Source organism: Rhinopithecus roxellana, chromosome 13, assembly GCF_007565055.1.
Source record: "Rhinopithecus roxellana isolate Shanxi Qingling chromosome 13, ASM756505v1, whole genome shotgun sequence".
In the NCBI taxonomy this organism is placed as follows: domain Eukaryota; kingdom Metazoa; phylum Chordata; class Mammalia; order Primates; family Cercopithecidae; genus Rhinopithecus; species Rhinopithecus roxellana.
In genome coordinates this window covers 107,223,859-107,247,659 of record NC_044561.1, presented here as the reverse complement: position 1 = coordinate 107,247,659, position 23,801 = coordinate 107,223,859, and the positions used below count along the sequence as shown (strand labels likewise).

The 23,801-nt window shown below is 42.5% G+C and overlaps 1 protein-coding gene across 4 annotated transcripts in view; it reads right to left on the bottom strand.

Moving 5' to 3' along the window:
- The window catches only part of ACSS2 (acyl-CoA synthetase short chain family member 2), a 49,850-nt gene extending 26,182 nt beyond the window's left edge, over positions 1-23,668 (bottom strand). For all 4 annotated transcript variants that reach the window (XM_010386515.2, XM_010386513.2, XM_010386517.2 and 1 more), the window contains exons 1-2: positions 23,281-23,668; positions 17,432-17,627 (exon numbers count right to left, since the gene is read on the bottom strand). In XM_010386515.2, coding sequence (XP_010384817.1) covers positions 17,432-17,627; positions 23,281-23,458 — 374 coding nt within the window. In that variant the 5' untranslated portion in view covers positions 23,459-23,668. The remainder of the gene's footprint in view (positions 1-17,431; positions 17,628-23,280) is intronic.
- Positions 23,669-23,801: the final 133 nt, after the last annotated feature.

The following is a 23,801-nucleotide window of genomic DNA, read 5'->3' as shown; positions in this document are numbered from 1 at the left end:
CAGAGGAGGGCCAGGCATGGTGGCTCATGCCTGTAATCCCAACACTTTAGGGTCCGACGTGGGAGGATCACTTAAGACCAGGAGTTACAGGGACTAGACTGGACAACAAAGCAAGACCCTGTGTCTGAAAAAAAAAAAAAGAAATAAAGAAAAAGAAAAATAAAGAATTCCAGAGGAGGATGGCACTTTTGAGACTCACCACTCTTATTTATCAATGAGAAACCTTCGGCACAGAAATGGAAAGCGATGACCTCGAAGTTACTTACAAACTAGTAGCAGCATTATTCTAAAGCACTGTTGTCCAAAATGGTCACTAGCCACATATAGCTATCGAACACTTGAAATGTGGCAGAAAAACTGGATTATTTTACTTAATTTTAATTACTATAAATATCAATAGTTACATGTAGTTAGTGGCTTCCATGTTGGATAGCACAATTCCTGAGTCCAAATGTCTCTAGTTCAGGGTACTCTCCTCCTTAATGACATGGTCTCCAAAAGGGGGGTATTATTTCCAAATTCAGAATTAGCATAAGGAAAAAAATAAAAATGTAGGAACTCTGAGAACTATGAGGTTGACAACTACCAAGGATGGAATTTTAGTGTACTTAACAGAAATTCATCATTCTGTTTGGTTTTCCCTTAGTTCCTTAGAAAAAGTTCCTTTTGAAAACACCAAAGATTTCTGGTTTCAAGTGATATCTAATTTGCAGACCCTAATGCAGCCTCACTCAGCTCCTGACTCAAAAACTGGAATCAACTGTCATCCTATCACCCAAATTTGGAAGGGCTCTCCACCAACTATAAAACTGATGAAACTAGAGTAAATAGCCTCAATCAGTGGACTATTTATGAAATGTCTCCCTAAACATTGATTCCTCACCTATTGAGGAAGCCAGGTTTGTACCAACCAGTCTTCAAAAGGCAGTTAATGGGCCAGGCGCGGTAGCTCATGCCTGTAATCCCAACACTTTGGGAGGCTGAGGTGGGAGGATCACCTGAGGTCAGGAGTTCAAGACCAGCCTGGCCAACATAGCAAAACCCCATCTCTACTTAAAAAAAAAAAAATTTATCCGGGCACGGTGGCACGCACCTGTAGTTGCGGCTACTTGGGAGGCTGAAGCATGAGAATCGCTTGAACCTGGGAGGCAGAGGTTGTGGTGAGCCAAAATTGTGCCACTGTACTCCAGCCTGGGTGACAGAGTGAGACTCAGTCTCAAAAAAAAAAAAAGAAAAAAAAAGGTCAGAGGTGGTCAAGGAGATACAAATCAAAATAACAATCAGATCCCACTTCACACTCACTAAGATGGGCATAATCAAACAAACAGACAATAACAAGTGCTGACAAGCATGTGCAGAAATTGGAAACCTCATACATTGCTGGTGGGAATATAAAATGGTTCAGTTACTTTGGAAAACAGTCTGGCAGTTCCTCAATAGGTTAAATATAGAGTTATCATATGACTCAGCAATTACACTCCTAGTTATATACCCAAGAGAATTGAAAACATACATCTACACAAAAATATGTACCCAAAGGTTTGTAGTAGCATTATTCATGACATCAGAAAGTGTAAACAACCCAAATGTCCACCAGCTGAGGAAGGAATAAAGAAAAATGTGGGGCCAGGCGTGGTGACTCATGCCCATATTCCCAGCACTTTGGGAGGCCCACGAGGGCAGATCACGAGGTCAGGTGTTTTGAGACCAGCCTGGCCAACATGGCGAAACCCTGTCTGTACCAAAAATACAAAAAGTAGCTGGGCGTGGTGGCCAGTGCCTGTAATCTCAGCTACTCGGGAGCCTGAGGCAGGAGAATCGCTTGAACCCGAGAGGCGGAGGTTGTAGTGAGCCAAGATTATGCCATTGCACTCCAGCCTGGGCGACAAGAGCAAGACTCCATCTCAAAAAAAAAAAAAGAAAGAAAGAAAAATGTGATAATGTGATACAGTTATACAATGTAACATTATTCAGGATGTAAAAGGATGAAGCACTGATAGATGGTAAAACATGGATGAACATTTTTTTAAGACAGTCTCACTTTGTTGCCCAGGCTGGAGTGTGGTGGCATGCTCTCAGCCCACTGCAACCTCTGCCTCCTGGGTTCAAGCAATTCTCTTGCCTCAGTCTCCCAAGTACCTGGAATTACAAGCATGCACCACCATGCCCGGCTAATTTTTATATTTTTAGTACAGATGGGGTTTCACCATGTTGGCCAGGCTGGTCTCGAACTTCCAACCTCAGGTGATCCGCCTGCCTCAGCCTCCCAAAGGGCTGGGATTACAGGCATGAGCCACTGCATCCGGCCTATAACACGGATGAACCTTGAAAACATTACGCTTAGTGAAAGAAATCAGACACAAAGGGCCACATATTATATGATTCCATTTATACGAAATGTCCAGAATAAGGCAGAGCCTTAGAGACAGAAAGTAGATTAGTGGTTGCCTAGAGCTAGAGGGGAAGAAGTTGAGAGGAGATGAAAAATGACTGCTAATGAGTATTGGACTTCTTTTGGGGGTGATGAAAATATTCTAAAATTGAAAGATGTACACCTTTGCAAATATATTAAAAATACGAATTGTATACTTTAAGTGGGTGAATTGTACAATATAAATTATACCTCAATAAAAAATATAATTGTGATTTTGATTGGAATTGCAATAAATGTACAGATTAATTTGGAAAATATGGACATCTTTACAAACCTTCCTTTCCAGAAAGACTGTAACCATTCATCAGAAAGATTTAGCACTATTCATTCATTCATTCTTGCCTCTTTCTATTTCTTTTTTTTTTTTTTTTTTGAGACAGAGTCTAGCTCTGTTGCCCAGGCTGGAGTGCAGTGCTGCTATCTCGGCTCACTGCAACCTCTGCCTCCTGGGTTCAAGCAATTCTCATGTCTCAGCCTCCCAAGTAGCTGGGACTACAGGCTCCCACCACCACACCCAGCTAATTTTTATATTTTTAGTAGAGACAGGGTTTCACCATGTTGGCCAGGCTGGTCTCGAACTCTTGACCTCAAGTGATCTGCCCACCTCGGCCTCCCCAAGTGCTAGGATTACAGGCGTGAGCCACCACGCCCAGCCTTTCTGTTTATTTCTAAAGACAACACTTGGACACTGATTTTTTTCTAGCACTACAGTCCTATGTAGACATCTGTTTCCCACACTGGATTGTGAGTTCCTTAATGGCAGACAGGATATCTTTTTATATGTTTTCTCCTCAGTGCTTACCACAAAGGCCAATACACAGTGAGCACTTAATACATAATTGTAAAACGAATAGATAAAAGAATGAATAAACAAATGAACAAACTTATCTCTGCTCATATGACCAGCTGGATCCAGGATGATCAAAGAGAGAAAGTATGGAAGGAGAGGGGATAAGATAGGATACAGACAAACAAGATAGATGCTGGACAGGCAGGGGAAAGACAAGAGTGGAATTTGTGGAACGGATTTTGGAATCATGTCAAGAAGAGTTTCTTGAGCTCCCACAGTGGGCTCAGTCTGGGACTCTGTGAAGAGGCTGGAAGAGGCCCCTGGAGCTGAGGTTCAGAGTATGGGACTCCTGCCCTGCAGTCTGGGCTATTATTGTACCCTGTCCTCTTGCCAGCTATTTTCAGGCCTTGATCCAAATACCTCGTGCATGTTCCCTTGGCCAAAGTGGCTTTGGTGCCTGATGGATTGTGTACCTCTTCTCTTTTCGCACTGCCTACAAGCCTATTTACAGGAGGGGAATCACGCACTTGTTCCTACCATCCTGTGTCCCATGCTGGCCTTACCTATAACAAGTGAATGAGGGTAGCTCTTTTATTACCAGAGCATTTGGAATGCAGCCCAAAAGAGGAATATGCCTAGAGCAGAAACAGAAAGTGGAAAGAAAATCCAGGGGCATCATTTTATATGTACATCAAGTCTCTCAAGTATAATAGACACATGCAAAAATATTCATTACAATGGTTCTCTATTATCTAGGTCAAAGGCAGTTTAAATCACTAGTCCTCAATCTAGGGTGCTCTATTTCTGTGAGTACCTGTGCAGAAAAATATGAAGAGAATAAATGTCTAGATCCTCAACTTCCATATGTAATATTTCCTAACAATGATCTGAGTTGGCTCTTCTTTCTCACTCTCTTTCACAATTACCCTTCTCCCATGTTAAACAAGAATGTCATAGCTCTCTCTTATCTCAAACTTTATTACGGTACAATGCCAGGGTATGAACAAAGTGCTGAACAAAGGGACAATCTGAGAATGTATAACTTCTGAGTGAGAGCCCCAAGAAAGCAAATCGAAGAGAGCTTCTCTGAGAAATCAGTATTGAAAGGATTGGCATCTTAATTCATCCACCTAACAAACTCATGGCAAGACTACTTGCCTTATATCTCTTAGAATTACAATTCAGAAGTGAAATAGTTATCACAGAGGCATATATTAACATATTTATCTTTTTTTTTTTTTTTTTTGAGACAGTCTGGCTCTGTCGCCCAGGCTGGAGTGCAGTGGCGCGATCTCGACTCACTGCAAGCTCCGCCTCCCGGGTTCCCGCCATTCTCCTGCCTCAGCCTCCCAAGTAGCTGGGACTACAGGCGCCGCCACCATGCCCGGCTAATTTTTTTGTATTTTTTTTAGTAGAGATGGGGTTTCACTGTGTTAGCCAGGATGGTCTCGATCTCCTGACCTAGTGATCCACCCGTCTCGGCCTCCCAAAGTGCTGGGATTACAGGCTTGAGCCACCGCACCCGGACACATATTTATCTTAAGAAAGAAGTTAGGCAATTTCTAACAAACTAGATCTGATTTGGCTGATTATGTTGAGTGATAACTGGCTATGCAAAATAGGTTGTATGGTGGATGTTTTCTATAAATTATATGAGCTAAATTTGCAGTGCCAATGTTTTGAAAGAGCTATAACCTATATGTGCATATATATATGTGTGTGTATATAATATGTAAAATATTTTGGAAATTAGATTTTTTGCAATTTTTAAATGTTACAATAAAATTTTTAGATATGAACATTATGTCAAGAGTTACATAATTTTTCAAAATCCTTTTAGGTATACAATTTTAAGAGTTTAAAGTTATTAATCTAAATAATTTTTCAGTGGTACTTTGTCCCTTCCCCTCTACATCAGAATTGCCTGTGGAGGTTACAAAAAAACAAGTCAGAGGTCTTACCCTGTGGAGATTCTAACTCAATAGTCTGAGATAGGTTCTAGGAATCTGGATTTCTAACGACATCCTCAGGTCATTATTTACATAAACTAAAATTGGGAAACCCTGGCTCTGAATATGGAGTCACCAAACTAGACTGTTTACCCCTAATTCAACGTATAATTTACACAAACTTTCCCCTCTGTCTGAGCCTGTTATTGTGGTCTTAGCAAGTAGAGCATGGTTATCCATATAAATAAAATTAGACTTCTGTCAGTTTGTTTCTCATCATATGAAAACAACTAGACAGATTTTTAACAAATCCGGATGTCATATTAGGATTCCCTAACTTTTTTTTGAGACAGGGTCTCACCCAGGCTGGAGTGCAGTGGCACAATCACTGCTCACTGCAGGTTCGACCTCCCAGGCTCAAGCAATCCTCCCACCTCAGCCTCCCAAATATCTAGAACCACAGGCATGCATGACCATACCCAGCTAATTATTTATTTATTATTGTTATTATTTTGAGACAGAGTCTCACTCTGTTACCCAGGCTGGAGTGCAGTGGCATGATCTTGGCTCACTTCGACCTCTGCCTCCCAGGTTCAATCGATTCTCCTGCCTCAGCCTCCCGAATAGCTGGGATTACAGGTGTGAGCCACCACACCCAGCCTAATTTTTAAATTTTTTGTAGAGAAGGGGTCTACCTGTGTTGCCCAGGCTGATCTCAAACTCCTGAGCTCAGTGATCCTCCCTCCTCAGTCTCCCAAAGTTCTGGGATTACAGGCATGAGCCACTGTGCCTGGCAGATTCTTTAACTCACTATATGTGTCAGTTTGGAGGACACCTCAAATAGCCATCCTCAAAAGCAGCTCTAAAACTAAAGTTCAGCAAGAACCCTCTGTGACTGCTCCTTTGGATAGATTTTCATGTATTAAAATATCATGGTCAAAAAGAAGCAAACATTGGTTTCAAAAATTGGTCTCTGGTCAAAAAATCACAATTAGAAATGCAGGTGTTCATATGCTCTAGAGATGTTTTCTGTACGGGCAACTCTATGTATAATGTATTCCGGGGTGAACAGTTTCAGGGTTGTATTTATTTTATTTAAATAAAATAATGATGCTCCATGATAGTAAAACCATAAGGCTTTCAATAAGTAGACCAGACCTTAGAACCCTACAAGAGGGCTGTTCTAAAAACTTTATATCCCAAAAAGAGATAACAGGTAAGTCCAAGGCCCTCTTATAACTGAGATTTTGCAGTTTTCTCTTGTACTTTCTCTAATTCAAAATTCCAAGCTGGCCAGGCATTGTGGCTCACGTCTGTGATCCCAGCACTTTGGGAAGCCAAGGCAGGAAGCTCACCTGAGGTCAGGAATTTGAGACCAGCCTGGCCAACATGGCAAAACCCCGTCTCCACTAAAAATACAAAAAAAAAAAAAAAATTAGCCAGGCATGGTGGTGTGTGCCTGTAGTCCCAGCTACTCGGGAGGCTGAAGCAGGAGAGTTGTTTGAACCCAGGAGGTGGAGGTTACCATGAGCTGAGATCACACCATTGCACTCCAACCTGGGCAACAAGAGCAAAACTCTGTCTCAAAATAAAAATAAAAATAAAATTAGCCAGGTATGGTGGTGCATGCCTGTGGTCCTAGCTACTCAGGAGGCTGAGGTGGGAAGATCACTTGAACCTTGGAGTTTGAGGCTACAGTGGGCCACAATCACACCACTGCACACCAGCCTGAGCAATGGCGCAAGACAAAGAAAAAAGGGAAGGGAAGGGAAGGGGAGGGGAGGGGAGGGGAGGGAGGGAGGAGGGAGGGAGGGAGGGAGGGAGGGAGGGAGGAAGGAAGGAAGGAAGGAAGGAAGGAAGGAAGGAAGGAAGGAAGGAAGGAAGGAAGGAAGGAAGGAAGGAAGGAAGGAGGAAGGAAGGAGAGAAAGAAAAGAAAAATCCTAAGTATTATGAGAGATTATAAACTGAGTGGAGAGTGTGGCTGTCAATGAGGCTAATGTAATCTTAGATATGTAAAGTCAAAGAATGGTAATAGTACTCTGTTCAAGGCAGACCATAGCTGGAATACTTAATGAGAGATATTGGTCAACTAAAGTATATCCAGGGGAGACTGACATGGTTGTTTAGGAAGCCACATCATATGAGGAACCTGAGAATGTGGACTCAGTATCACCTCATTTATAAAACAAGAACACTGGACTAGATCAGGGGTTTTCAAACTGAGCTTTGCAAATCTCTAGGGATTCCAGACACACACATCACAGGGAACACAGTGACAGGGTGGAGAAGCCTACAGAATGTGGCTCTAGGCCTCCAATCCATGCTCCAACAAGATCAGCACTGCTGTTACCTGTTTTAGGTATAGGGTTTCAGCATAATAATAAAAATAGCTAATACACTTTTTGCCAAGCACTAAGCCCTTTATATAGATTATTCCAATTCTTCCTTACAATCATCTATGTCACAGGACTTGTTATTATTTCCATTTTACAGACATGAAAAATTGAGGTTTAAAGAGGTGAGATAACTTGCCTAACTAGTAAGTATTAAGGTAGAGATGGAGGAATTGAATCAGAATGACCCAGAATCAGAATGATAACTTACGGGGATTGTTAGGTATTGGGATATTGGTAGTACAATTCCTGATTTATATGGGAATTAGAACAAATGACCTCTAAGGACTGAAACTGAGAGTCTTGAATTCTCAGAGGTTCAAGGTGTGAGACACTGGGGATCATTACCAGTGCCCAACCTCTCCCAAACCAAATCCAGGAAGTGGGGGAAGGCCCATCCTCAACTCCAGACCTTCTGAGTTAATTGTTATAAATGTGGGGTTGCCATAAGGCAAGAACCCCTGCTCCCATCTGACCATCTAGTATCTTCAAAGGAGAGGAGGCCAGTTCCTCCCCTCCCCTAACTTCTCCCAGAAATGTAGGGAACTTATCCAGGCAGTTCCCTACATTTGTGACAGAAATTCTGAAGGTCAGTGCCAGAAGTAACTTAAGCAAGTGTCCTGTACATCCCTAACAGTTTATAAGTGGGAAAAAGAAGGCTTAGAAAAGGACATTAACTAAAGCCATTCTTTTCATTAAATGTTTACTGAACACACCAGTATAAGAAATTGGCCCAGACACAAACTCAGGTAGCTGATATGAAGCTCAGGACACAGAAACAGGCCTCAAGACAGAGTCTTCAGAGTAATACATTTATTATTCATATGCCATCTACTTCCATAAAAGTGACTCGGAAAGCACAGCCCACTTGTCTCATTTTCACCACTTTAGGGAGGGGTTCTGTAAAGTGTCAAAGGTCATAAAACTCAGGGAGAAATGAGAGAAGCAGGTTAGAAATCCACCTTAAACATGAAATCCTCCAGCTCTCCTCCACAATCTGCTCACCTGATTCAAGTGGAGAAAGACTGTTCCCAACAACAGGTATTTCCCATGTATCTCCCATTAGCTTTGAGTATTTATGATATCAGCCACAAACAACCCTCAGGCAAGAGGAGCAGACTCCTTCCTCAGCCCCTTCATTCCAAACCTTCTAAAATTCTCACTTTATGTTGTCAACATCATTATAGAAATAAATAAATAAATATACAAAATCCTCTGTCTTTCTTACCACCGCAACAGAAATTCAACCCACCTACCGAGTCACCACAGAGTCACTACAGGTTGCAACAGAACTTCTAAAAACTGCTTCCTCTCTTCAGAAACAGTCAGAGAATTCTGAAATATTGGAGATGAAAGGGACCTTGCAGAGTATCTGTAGTGCATTTCCCATCATGCCTACAAAGAGAAGGCCCAGAGAGAGGAAGAGAATGGTCTGAAGTCATCTTTCTCAAAATGAGTGTTTTTCTTTACCAAGCATATCTTAATCAATAGACATGCTGTTGTGAAACTAGTGAAGATATAGATACAGTGTGTGTATTTGAGAAGGTAGGGATGGTTGAGAAGGTGAGGGAAGCCCATGTTTTGACAAGGAGATCTGTAAAGGTGATATGGAAAATCAGAGCCCTAGAGTATATTGTCCTATCATTCATGTCGAGGGACTCTAAATTATCTAGGTCCATATTCTGGAGTTCACTTCAGTGATATGGGGCGGTAGGGAATTTTTTTTTTTTTTTTTTTTTTTTTTTTTTTTTTGTGCCTCAAATACACACACACACACATATGCCTACAAGGATCTGGGCAGCTCCAAATGTCATACTATGGAATTCATATTCAGGAGCATACAAGGATCCTGAGAGCAGAGCTTCTGTCCTAGGGTCACTCCTAAAGTTACCTTATTCTTGAAAGCTCCAGTTCCTGAAGAAGGACTGAAATATAGTGAGAGCCATGAAGAGACAGTAGTGATTTCAGCTGAGGGTGGGGATTTAGGTGGCTCAGAGATAATGACAGCCTTAGGAAACACAAAGCAAAGCAAACAATGGAAGGAATCAACAATACCAAATGTGTTGGGCTTTGGTGACTGGGGACTTCTCCTAGAAAAAGTAGAGATTGAGCAGCTAGTATAAATGATCAGAATATCAGCCATCAACCACTCTTTCCACCCTCTCCTTATAAACCTTTTACTTAATCCCCCAAATTCCCAACAGTCCCCCAGTGTTCTTTCAACTAGCTAACTCCCTTCTACTCCTTCAGCTACCTCTAACACCCTTACTGACTCTCTCTCCCTGAATGACTATCCCAATACTTTGTCACTGATCATTTTCTCATACATACACACATGCACCCCCACTAATATATTTATCTGCCACACCAGGGGGAAGACAGCACGAGACAGTTGGAACCAAAGTCTGTATTTTGCAGGGCAAATTTAGCCCTTGAATCAGATGAATGTGTGTCTTCAAAAGAGGCAGTGTTTATACAGATTAAGAGAATCCTTGACACTTTCCTCTCACTTTCTCCCCATCTCTTCACCATCTACACACCTAGTTACCTGTGCTGGTTTCTTTCCATAATGAAAAAATAGCTAATACACTTTTTGCCAAGCACCAAGCCCTTTATACAGATTAAATTAATGTAAACTTACTAAATCACTCTAAAATTTCATTGTTCCATTCCATTCCCACCAGCAGCATCCCAGTTCAGAACTCAATACCAAACTCTCAGTTCTCTGGCTTCACATTCCCATTTCCATATGTATCCAGATGATCCTCTTATCCTCTGCTGTGACTTCTACATTCCCCTGCATGCAATCCTTTCACAGATCTCCAAAAATAGTCAAGACCTCCCTTACCTGGACCTCATCTGCTGTTGATGACAACCTTGACTCCTCTTTCACTCCCCATACCCAATCCAAGTCAGCAAACTCCATGGCTTCTTCATTCAAAATAGATCCAGAATTTGACCACATCTAACCATCTTCATGACTACTCCTATGGTCTAAATCACCACAATCTATCACCTCGATTTCTACAATAGCCTCTTAATTGGTCCCCCTACTTCTACTTTTCCCCTTCTACAGTCTCTTCATAATATAAAAGATAGAGCCTAAATAGAAGCCAAATCATTATCACATCTATGTTTAAGATTGTCTAGTGGTGTGGGTGGGCATGGTGGCTCATGCCTGTAACCCCAGCACTTTGGGAGGCCGAGGCGGGCAGGTCACAAGGTCAGGAGTTCAAGACCAGCCTGGCCAACATGGTGAAAACCCGTCTCTACTAAATATACAAAAATTGGCCAGGCACGGTGGCACATACCTGTAATCCCAGCACTTTGGGAGGCCAAGGCAGGTGGATCATGAGGTCAAGAGATCAAGACCATCCTGGCTAAGACGGTGAAACCCCATCTCTACTAAAAATACAAAAAATTAGCCGGGTGTGGTGGTGGGCACCTGTAGTCCCAGCTACTTGGGAGACTGAGCCAGGAGAAAGGCATGAACCCGGGAGGCAGAGCTTGCAGTGAGCGAAGATTACGCCACTGCACTCTAGCCTGGGCAATAGAGTGAGACTCTGTCTCAAAAAATATTAGCCAGGTGTGATGGAGGATGCAGTGAGCCAAGATCACACCTTTGCACTCCAGCCTGGGCAACAGAGCAAGACTCCGTCTCAACAACAACAACAACAAAAAAAAAAAAAAAAAAAAAAAAAAAAAAAGGTTGTCTAGTGGTTTCCCATTTCACCATGAATAAAAGGCCAAAGTCTACATTAGCTTTCAAGATGTGACATGATCTAATATCCTGTTGGTGTCAATACTACTCTCTCTTCCCTAGCTCACACTGTTTTAGCTACACTAACTTCCTAGCTAGTCTTCAAACACACCAGGCAGCAGCACATTTGTTCTTCCGTCTACCTGGAACATTTCCCCTCCCTACCCTAACTATCTGTGTAGCACACTCCATACTTTCCTTCAGATCTCTGCTCAAATGTCATCTTTATCAAAAGGTTCTTTCCTTATCAGCTCCCACTCTGCACTGTCACTTCCATTTCTCCTTGCTCTGCTCTATATTTTTCTATAGTACTCATCATTACCTGTCATATACTTATAGTTTCTGTGTTTATTGTCTGTCTCCTCAAGCTGGACTATAACCTCCATGAGGGCAAGAACTTTGTTTAGAATAGTGCCTGGCACATAATAAGTTCTCAGACAGCATTTATTGAATGAATAAATTGTTCCCCGCATAAACTTTTTACTCTAAACACGCTTGGTCTTCTCACTGTTCCAACATAAACAACTGTGGTGGTTAATATTTACGTGCATTCAGTGTGTCAGGAATTTGACACATGGTTTTTTTTTTTATCCTATTCAATCTTACAAAACTGACAACTCCATGAGATAAAAGCTATTTTTATCCACATTTAACAGTTGAGAAAACTGAGGCTCAAAGAGGTTAAGTAACTTGCCCAAGATCAGACAGCTAATTAGTGGCAAAAATAGGACTCAAACTAGGTTAGTCTGACACCAAAACACCCATTCTCCCAATCTTTATGTTATCCTGCCTCCCTATAAGGCTTTCTCCTTTCTGTGAACTATTTGTGTAAGTAGCTCTTTGCAGTTTGGTCCATAACTCTTTTCAGGCTTTTTTTTTTTTTTTTTTTGATGGAGTCTTGCTCTGTTGCCCAGGCTGGGGTACATTGGCATGATCTCGGCTCACGACAACCTCTGTCTCCTGGGTTCAAGCAATTCTCCTGTCTCAGCCTCCCAAGCAGCTGGGATTACAGGAGTGCACCACCATACCCGGCTAATTTTTGTATTTTTAGTAAAGATGGGGTTTCGTCTTGTTGGCCAGGCTGGTCTTGAACTCCTGATCTAAGGTGATCAGCCCACCTCGGCCTCCCAAAGTGTTGGGATTACAGGCGTGAGCCACTGTGCCTGGCCCAGGCTGTTTTTATGTAGATCTATTTGTTTTGTTTTTGCTTTGTTTTTGAGATGGAGTTTCGCTCTTGTCGCCCAGGGTGGAATGCAATGGCACGATCTCGGTTCATTACAACCTCCGCCTCCTGGGTTCAAGCCATTCTCCTGCCTCAGCCTCCCAAGTAGCTGCAATTACAGGCACCCGCCACCACACCCAGCTGATTTTTGTATTTTTAGTAGAGACAGGGTTTCACCATGTTGGCCAGGCTGGTATCGAATTCCCGACCTCAGGTGATCCACCTGCCTTGGCCTTCCAAAGTGCTGGGATTACAGGCGTGAGCCACTGTGCCCAGCCAAGCTATTTGGTCTTTCCAAATAGAATGTAAATTCCATGAGACTAGGGTCTGGGACATTCAAACCTAGTAACACATTTTATCTGATATTTTAAAGTTAATTTAAATTAATTTGGCTAATGTGGCTACTTTCTCTTTTTATCTGTCACAGCCAAGTGCTGGACTACTAGAATAACGAGGTAGTGTCATGAGTGAAAAAAAATAGTTGACTAGGAGTGACAGTATCTGGAGATTAGTCTCAGTTCTGTCTTCAAACAGGTGTATGACCCTCAGGCAAATCACTTAGCTTCTTTGTCCCTTAATCTACCAATCTTTGAAGAGAGTTGGCCTAGATGGACTCTAACAGTCACTTCAAGTTCTAAAAACACTACTATTCCATGAACATTTGCAATGTGTCAAGCCAAAAGTAAAAGGCCAAATTATTCCTTAATATGGTTCTATTTTGGATAATGGGAGTACTTTCCTAAGAACACCATTTCCTTTGTGGATAATTTCAATGTCTATACAATGCATGTTCCAAAACAAGACACGAGCTACAAATGTGGCTTGTTAATGCCACCATAGCTATCTAAATGACATAAAATTAAGAAGAAAGACATAATGTGTTTCTATAAGAAGTATATCAATTGGAGTGAATCATGGAAAATATGTCATTTTTAAAAGCCTTAGTAAGAATTAGAGCAGAAAGAAGGTGAGCTCCAAGAGGGAGAACTTTGGGAGGAAAAGGAGGACTTCATATGACAGTGAGTTTGGAAAATATTAAATATATGATAAAGGCTTCAATAGTACAAGAAAAAAATGGTAAGCAATTATTATTATTATTTATTGTTTTTTTGAGACAGAGTCTCGCTCTGTCACCCAGGCTGGAGTGCAGCAGCATGATCTTGGCTCACTGCAATCTCTGCCTCCCAGGTTCAAGTGATTCTTCTGCCTCAGACTCCCAAGTAGCTGGGATTACAGATGTGCACCATCATGCCCAGCTAATTTTTTTTGTATTTTTAGTAGAGATGAGATTTCACCATGTTGGCCAGACTCGTCTCAAACTCCTGACCTCAGGTGATCTTCCTGGGCTTCAGCCTCCCAAAGTGTTGGGATTACAGGCATGAGCCACTGCGCCCAGCCCGGTAAGCAATTATTAACTTCAGAGTAAATAAAAATCTGTACATAAAAGGAAATGTACAGCATACCATAGTATGCTATTCTTATGTAAACTGGTTTTAAATTAACTAGAAAACAGCTTTAATTATATCGAGAAGAAGAGAGAAGGAAGTTAGAGAGGTATATAAGAACTAAATTCTCATCTATCATAGTAAGAAATCAATACTTTCTTTAAAAATGATGAAAAAGAGCAGTATAAGCATATCCTTTAAAAATACAGAGGTAACAAAGGTAAGTAACCACATATCTGGCATATTTGCACTTTACTTTCTTATAATAAAATGCAATTTATTTGTATTTTGCTTTTGCTTTACTATAAACATAAAATAATTAAATAGTAATTGCCTATATGGTACTTGTCTCTTGCCTTTTTACCCATATATCCCTAATGCCTAACGCAGCCCTGAGTATTCAATATCTTTAACAATTCTTGTTGAGGGAGTGACCAATGTAAAAATGGAGTGAGGATGTCTTGTTTTTGAGTTACAGAATTTTGCACTGGAAATTAATTTAGAGATTATTTAATCCAGTGCTTCCCCAATGGGTATTCCATGGAATACTGCTTCTTGTGATGTCAATAGCATGCTGGCAAAAAGTGTTTGGGGCTTAAATAAGTTCGGGAAATCATATGTTAAACAAAATTAATCAGGTATCTCTAATGTAGGACTTCTTGGAGATTTTACTATGCTAATATACATTAGGAATCTCACACAAAGGCAATTTATTATGTGATGTTTCTCAGACTGAAACATTTTATGAATTAAAAAGCCCCCTACTAATATCTCCAGTAATTAGTGGTTCCTGAAGAATTCTTTGGAAAACGCTAATCTAGTCTACTCTCATTTTACAGATGGGGAAAGAGAGGCTCTCCAAAGCCTGTCCAGGGGAACTGGTATCTCTAGAAAGAAAAGGCCTCAGGATTCTGGAAAACTCTCCAGTGATTGAAAACTCTGGCCTGTGTATTCTGTTTTTCATTAGGCACCTGAGTTCTTTCAAACCAGGGAACAAATTCAGATACAAGCATTTCCTTTTAAGACCTTTTTTTCTCTTTTTATTTTTCTTATTTTATTTTATTTTTATTATAATTACTTTTTGAGACAGGGTCTTACTCTGTTGCCCAGGCTGGAGTACAGTGGTGTGATCTCTGCTCACTGCAACCTCCGCCTCCTGGGCTCAAGCAGTTCTCCCACCACAGCCTTTGGAGTAGCTGGGACTACAGGCGTGCACCACCATGCCCAGCTAATTTTTGTCTTTTATGTAGAGTGGGAGTTTCGCCATGTTGCCCAGTCTGGTCTCGAACTCCTTAGCTCAAGTAACCCTCTTGCCTCAGCCTCCCAAAGTACTGGGATTACAGGCATGAGCCACCATGCCTGGCCTCCTTTGAAGATCTTTAAAGGTTTTCTGATCTTTAAAGAGCCTGGGAAATGAGCCCAAGTGTTGGCTGGAGCTCAAGCATAAAGCTCTAAAGCAGAAGCTAAAGAGAGTCTCAACAGACACAATGGACAGTAAATTTCAGTGGCAAAGTGGCCCCCAACTAAGCAATGGTAATATAATAATAGACCACTCACACCTATACAGTGTTTTCCAATAAACAAATAAGTACTTTTACAACGTTATCTCATTTGATTCTTACAACAATGTAGTGAGAAAAACAAGGGTAGAATTATTATCCCCATTTTATGGAAGAAGAAACTGACTCTTAGTTAAATGCATTGTCTGTGGTTATACAACATGTTAATGGCAGAGTTGAAAGGAGAACCTAAATTTCCTGTCTCTCAGGTTAAGGCTCTTCTCAATATATCACACAAACTGGGCAAAGATATTGAGTGAGTTCCAATTTAACTCTCCCATGAAGGATCCAAGCTGCTCCTATTGGCTAGCCTACAAAATTAATCAGACATGGTGGCTCATGCTAATCCCAGCACTTTGGGAGGCCAAGGCAGGCGGATCGCTTGAGTTCAGGAGTTCAAGAACAGCCTGGGCAATGTGGTGAAACCCCATCATTACAAAAAATACTAAATACAAAATACAAAATACAAAAATTAGCCAAACGTGGTGGTGCATGCCTGTAGTCCCACCTACTCAGGAGGCTAACGTGGGAGGATTGCTTGAGCAGGGGAGGCAGAGGCAGAGGTTGCAGTGAGCCAAGATCATGCCGGCTGCACTCCAGCCTGGGCAACAGAGCAAGATCCTGTCTCAGAAAAAAATAGATCAATTCTGAGTGCTCATAGGTTGTGGCAGAAGCAACACCCCAATTATTGGAATTTCAAAGTCCTATTTGGATTTGGTATAGTAGTATCTCCTAGACAGCTAAATTCCTGGGAGAAGCAGTCTTAGAAATTTCCTGGCCGGGCGCGGTGGCTCAAACCTGTAATCCCAGCACTTTGGGAGGCCGAGACGGGCAGATCACGAGGTCAGGAGATCCAGACCATCCTGGCTAACACGGTGAAACCCCGTCTCTACTAAAAATACAAAAAACTAGCGGGGCGAGGTGGCGGGCGCCTGTAGTCCCAGCTACTCCGGACGCTGAGGCGGGAGAATGGCCTAAACCCGGGAGGCGGAGCTTGCAGTGAGCTGAGATCCGGCCACTGCACTCCAGCCTGGACGACAGAGCGAGACTCCGTCTCAAAAAAAAAAAAAAAAAAAAAAAAAGAAATTTCCTGCTGGGGAGGCCGCATGGCCTAGTGGTACAAGCAAGGAGTCAGGCAGACTTGAGTTTGAATTCTGGCTCTACCACTTGTTCACTCTATGACCTTATTCATTATATAACCCTTCAATGCTTCATTTGTTCACCTGTAAAATTAAACTAAGAATTCCTATTTTACAAAGCTGTTGAGAGGCCAAGGTAAGGAATTAGAGGAGTAATAGAATGTCATTGTTGTGTATAAGCTCTGTAATTATACTGCCTAGGTTTGAATCTCAGCCTTGCTTCTAGCTAGTTGTTTCACTTCATATATGTCACTTGACTTCTCAGAATTTCAGTTTTCGCCTATATAAAATAAGGAAAACAAATAGTGCTTTCATAATTATTATAAGCATCAAAGGAGATAATATTTGTTAAGCACTTAAGCATAGTTTCTGGCACACAGCTCTGTAAAAGATAGTGATAGTGGTAGTAGAGGTAGTGAAAAACCCAATACTATTTTTCTTCCATAGCAAGAATGAGGAAGAAAGCTACTCAGTCCTGTTCTCTTCCATTTGCCAGTGCCCTTTCTCCCTCTTCAACTGCAAAGCCAAGAACACTAGAGTAGAAGTCAGGACGCTTGGCTTTGAATGTCAGCTCTGTCACGTACTAGTTATGTGATCTAAAGGAAGTCGTGTAACTTCCTTGAGGTATTTTTCCTCACCTGAGATATTAAGTTGATGACACTTTGCTTACTCTGCTGGGTTGTTGTAAGTATCAAATGAGTGTTTTTATCTGCCACCAAGTATAAGATAGATATTTTTACCAGTAAAAAGCAACTTTATCTCCAAGCTTTTTCTCATGGACATTTCGATCCAGTACATTGTAGCAGATGTTGGTACTTGCTCCTTTCATCCACTCAATGAAGATTTTCCCTTTAGTCACATCAAAGTTGTACCGAAGGAATGGGCCAGGGCATGGAGTCTTCCAGTAAAATTCCTTGGCAATGTCTCCCCAGAATTCTGCAACAGAAATGGAAGCCCAGATATCATTAATCTTCTCAGACATATTTAGCCTCAGAAGGCTTACCAGTCTAACACAGGACCAAGTTATAACTTCCCTGCCCTAGGACCCACCACCTGGGTCCCTTCTTTACCTGTCTAATCTTAGCACCCACCACTCTTTTTTTTTTTTTTTTTTTGAGACGGAGTCTCGCTGTGACATCCAGGCTGGAGTACAGTGGCACAATCTCGGCTCACCACAACGTCTGCCTCCCGGGTTCAAGCAATTCTCCTGCCTCAGCCTCCTGGGTAGCTGGGACTATAGGCGGGTGCCACCATGCCTGGCTAATTTTTGTATTTTTAGTAGAGACGGGGTTTCACTATGTTAGCCAGGCTGTTCTCGAACTCCTGACCTTGTGATCTGCTCACCTCGGCCTCCCAAAGTGCTGGGATTAAAGGCATGAGCCACTGCGCCCGGCCAGCACCCACCACTCTTCTAACCTATCTTCTGTTCTCCTGGGCTGAATGTTGACTCAAATTCTTCCTCCTGTCCTCAAGACTGCCTACTCATTTTTTACCATCTATTAAAATCAGACCCACCTAGTACTAGCACAATGCCTAGCACACAATAGGCAATCGGTAATTTTTTGTTGCTGTTGCCCAGGCTTGTCCTGAACTCCTGGACTCAGCTATCTTCCAGCCTCAGCCTCCCAAGTAGCTGGGATTATAGGTACACACCACTGAATCCTGCTGAAATCAAGTACAATTATTTTCACCATCTAACTAGATGAAAGTAAATTTTTTAACAAAGTAATTAGTGAAAGGAAAAAATTATTTACCCACAGAACCTTCCATGAGCAACTCTTTCTTAATTTGTGCATTCTCTCTCAGCAATTATATATTGAACATCTCTTTCTCCAGCTTCTACTTGTATAAGTATTATTCACTAGGTGCCAAATGTTTCTTTAAACTTTTTATATGTATTATCTTATTTAATCCTTACCACAACTCTAGGAGGGAGGCTTTTCTCATTTTATAAACTTGAAACTCAAGCCTCAGAGAGGTTAAATACCTTGTCTAAGGTTACACAATTACTAAATCAAGATTTAAACTTCCTTGAGACATTTTTGCTAAAATCTGAAAGATGAATATAAGTTTTTCTCCACTCCCATATAAAAAAAGAGACTACTCTGGGATAAGAGAGAACCAAGGGTATATGTTAGGAGGAACTCCTTGAGGCTGAAACACTGAGAATAAGGGAAAGAATAGCAGGAATTGATGCATAAACTGGGCAAATCATGCAATTCTGTGTATAGTAAGGAATTTGGTATATATCTGAAGAGCAATGAAAATTCACTGAAGGGTTTTAAGCAAGAATCACATGATCAAATTTACATTCTTAAAATATCTGCCTGGCTATTCTGCAGAAAATATACTCCACAGGTAAAACATATGAATGCAGAGAATTTAGGATAGTCTGAGTACTGAATCAAGAGTTGGAGGATGCCGGGAACTGTGGCTCACGCCTGTAATCCTAGCACTTTGGGAGCCCAAGGTGGGTGGATCACTTGGAATCAGGAATTTGAGACCAGCCTGGCCAACATGGTGAAACCCTGTCTGTACTGGAAAAAAAAAAAAAAAAAAAGCCAGGCCTGGTAGCGGGTGCCTGTAATCCCAGCTACTCAGGAGGCTAAGGAAGGAGAATCGCTTGAACCTGGGAGGCGGAGGTTGCAGTGAGCTGAGATGGTGCCACTGTACTCCAGCCTGGGCAACAGAGCAAGACTCTGTCTCAAAAAAAAAAAAAAAAAAAAAAACACGAGTTGGAGGAAAGAGAAGCAATTAGGACCATAACAATGGAAGTAACCTTACAGATTATCACCCCCTTATTTCATTTTATAAGAAATAAAATTCACAGAAGCTAAGTCATTTGTTTCAGGTTATACAATTTACAGTTTATACAATCTAGTTGGAGAGATAAGATTAATGCATGAAATATTTTTTAATGTACAAGACAGAACATAACTGAAAGTTAAATCACATAGTGTACAACCCTATAATGTATTAAAGAAATCCAAATTGAATCAACCCCAAGGTGCCATTATATACCTAGAAAACTCGTAAAAATTTTAAAACATTATTAAGACCAATGTCTAGGTGGCCCTGGGAAAACAGATACTCTTACACAATAATGGCATTGTAAGAAATTGGCACAATCTTATTAGATAACAAGGCAATGCATGACAAGAGCTATAAAACTTTTTTTTTTTTTAAGCTCGTAGTCTCGCTCTCTTGTCACCCAGGCTGGAGTGCAGTGGCATGATCTCAGCTCACTGCAACTGCCATCTCCCTGGCTCAAGTGATCCCCCCATCTCAGCTGTGCTCCCTCCCCCGTCTCCCAGTAGCTGGAACTACAGGCGCACATTGTTTGTTTTGTAGAAATCGGGTTTGGCCATGTTACCCAGGCTGGTCTCAAACTCCTGAGCTCAAGCTTTGGGAGCCCACCTTGCCCTCCCAAAGTGCTGGGATTACAGGTGTGGGCCACCACGCCCGGCCCATAAAACTTTTTATACCCTTTTCTCTGCTATCTCAACTACAGGGAATAGACTTCAAGAAAATAATCACGAAGAAAAAAGTGATTAGTAAAGAGTTTCACTATAATAGTGAAACTGGAAACAACCCAATAGCCCAACAATAAGAAATTGATGAAAACTAGTAATACAAATAGTAATACCATAGAATAACAAATGGCCATTAAAGAGAAAGCAAATGAGAGCTAGCATTTTGTAAATGCCATTCATGTATCAGGGACTGGACTAATCTCATTTAATCTTTATGACATTATGGTCTTACAGCTTATACATCAATTATCCTAATTTTATAGATGAGAAAACTGAAGCTCAGGAAGCATAGGAAACTCTGCCAAGGACCACACAGCTAATAATGAGAATACAAATACTCAAAAATATTTTTAAGTGATAATAGTAGGCACATAGTATATAAAACTACTTATAAACCACATTTATGTCCATCAACAACGAATGAAGAAAGCTGAGGTGTTTTTGTTTTTGTTTCTGTTTTGAGACAGGGTCTCGCTATGTCGCCCAGGCTGGAGTGCAGTGGCACAATCTCGGCTCACTGCAACCTCCTTCCCCTGGGATCAAGCAATTCTCGTGCCTTAGCCTCCTGAGTAGTGGGATTACAGACGTGCGTCACCACGCTTGGCTACGAAACTGAGTTTTATGCACACTTAGTTTTTCTGGGTTTTTTTTTTTTTTTTTTGGGTAGAGGCTGTGTGTGTGTCAGAATCTGGATGATTGGCATAGATTCTAAGTACTAAAGATATTCAGAAGAGGAAAAAGGTGAGCATAAATTGGAATAATCAGGGAATGCTCTATTGGAACCGGTGGAGTTTGACTAGGTAGAGAGAAGCTGAAGGAAATGAACAAAGGCAAGAAAGTGGGAGTAAGTGTGTATCCAGGATATCAAGGAGAATGATCTATCTAGAATGAGGGGAGTGGTAGCAAGTAGTGGGAGATAAGGATAGAGTGGAGCTAGATTATTTGGAGGTCTTAAAAGAAAAGCAGAATTTTAATTAGAAACTGCCAGAAACAGGGAACTATTGAAAGTTTTTGCAGTGACATTTGAAAGCATATTTCCATAGTATCAATCTAATGGTGTCTTGATCAATCTACTGGAAAGACTGAAGTTGGTGAAACTAGGCAAGAGAGGACAAACTAGGAGGCTACTTCCCTGGTAGAAATTCTGTATTTGATGGAATTTGGTGAAATGCATTCTGTGGGGTCATGGAAGAGGAATAGCATTGCTATTAGGATATGGATTCTGCAGTCAAACTGTCTTGGTTCAAATCCCAACTCCACCACTTTACACTTGATTGAATCCTGTCTTGCATTACTTGGTAATTGCTTAATTTATATTGTATCAGACTAACTACTGTTTATTGAATGTGTACTGTGCATCAGGCATATTATAGTGCCTACTTATTATACACTTTAGTCCTCATACAAACCCATTAGACAAGTATTACTAGTCCTATCTTACAGATGGAAGAAAAGGAATCTCAGAGAGGCTTAAAAATTTGCCTAAGACCCCACAGTAAATGAATAGCAGAGTCAGGGTCTAAATCTACATTTTTCTGGATTTGATTCATGGCCCATGCTTGTCCCACAACCAAACATCATGCTGCCTCCCAATGCGGGTGCAATTTTGACTCCTTGGCCAGGCGTGATAGCTCATGCACATGTAATCCCAGCACTTTGGGAGGCCAAGGCAGGAGGAAAGCCTGAGGCCAGGAGTGCAAGACCAGCCTGGGCAACACGACAAAACCTCATCTCTCCAAAAGTACAAAAAATTAGCTGGGCGTCATGGCGTCCGCCTGTAGTCCCAGCTACCCAGGAGGCTGAAGTGGAAAGATCACATGAGCCCAGGAGTTGGAGGCTATAGTGAGCCTAGAACGAGCCACTGCATTCCAGCATGGGTGACAGAGCAACACCTTGTCTCAAAACAAACAAACAAACAAATATATATATAAATATACAAATATAAATTACATATATATATATATATATATATATATATATATATACACACACACATACATATATCTCCTTTACCCAGACTGAGGGCAAGGGTAGGGGGATTTTCCTCTTTTTTTTTTTGAGAGGAAGTCTTGCTCTGTCGCCCAGGCTGGAGTGCAGTGGCGTGATCTTGGCTCACTGCAACCTCTGCCTCCTGGGTTCAAGCAATTCTCCTGTCTCAGCCTCCCGAGTAGCTGGGATTACAGGTGCCCGCCACCACACCCGGCTAATTTTTGTATTTTTAGTAGAGACGGGGGTTTCACCATGTTGGCCAGGCTGGTCTCGAACTCCTGACCTCAAGTGATCCACCCGCCTCGGCCTCCCAAAGTGCTGGGATTACAGGCGTGAGCCACTGCTCCCGGACGATTTTCCTCACACATTTTAACAGACATGGAACCATCTATCAGAACTTCTGAATTATTATTAATACAATCCCAGCCCAAGTTAAAAAAATAAAAATAAAACAACTTGACATCATAGTAACTCGTTGAGTCTTATACCGCGTAATTTCTATTGGGATGTCCGATATACTAAAAATAGATCAGGGACTCGATTACTAATCTGAGGACCCCAAGATGGGAACCAGACCCGTTATTGCCCTCAACAGTTCACAGGTTAAAGATCTCAGGAGGCAGCGGCCGAGCTGGTGTGAAAGGGAAGCAAAGAAAGTTCTATTCGTGGCCCTCCTCCCCTCAAGGCTCCTGTCGCCCCTTAGAGACCCTCTTTTCGCCTCAGGAACTCCCCTTCTCTTCCCAAGAAACTTTCACTCTCCTGGCCGACCTCCCCGTCTCAATCTCAAGGAACCTCACTTCTTCCCTCACGGAATCCCGCGTCTCCTCGCAAAAACCCACATCTCCCCCACGGACCCTTCAAGTCTCCAGGAACTCCCCAGCTCCCATGTAAGCCTCGTCTCCTCCCGGAATCCCTTTTCCATCTTCAAAGAACCTCAATTCTTCCTTCATAGAACCTCCATCTCCTCACGGACCCCCTCAGCTTCCCAAGGGAGCACCCGACTCCCCCAGGGAGCCCCCACTCCTCTCCTCACTGACACCCCGAGGCCCACCCGGGCCGGGCCTCACCCCGCGGCTCCTCCACGGAGCGCCGGTGCAGCTCGCGGTAGCGCTGCAGCGAGGGGACGTGCGCGGAGCGGCTGACCTCGGGCGGCGGAGACCAACTCCGCGCCCGGCCTCCGGCTCCCGCTTCCTCCTGGCCCCGGCTGCCGCTGCCGCTCCGGCCCCGCTCCTCAGGAAGCCCCATCACGTCAAGTTCCTAGAACCGTGGCCGCCTTTGCGGTAGCGGCGGGTGCCGGGACTGAGAAAACAGGCCGACCTAGAGGCGGGGCCTCCGAAGAGGGGCGGGGCCTGGCGAGTGGGGGCGTGGCTTGGTCTGGCAGGTGGGCGGTGCCAGAGGGGCGGGGTCATGCCTGGTTGGGGCGGGATCGAGGTTAGCAAGGACAGAAATACTATAAGGAAAAGTCCCGGGATGGGGCGGAGCTGACTTGCCGGAAGGAGTGACGCCGTCGAGTGAAAGCAGAAGGGGCGGGGCCGGGTGCGACAAGTTGAGAGGGTGGAACCGTAGAATGCCAGAGGAGGGGCGGGGC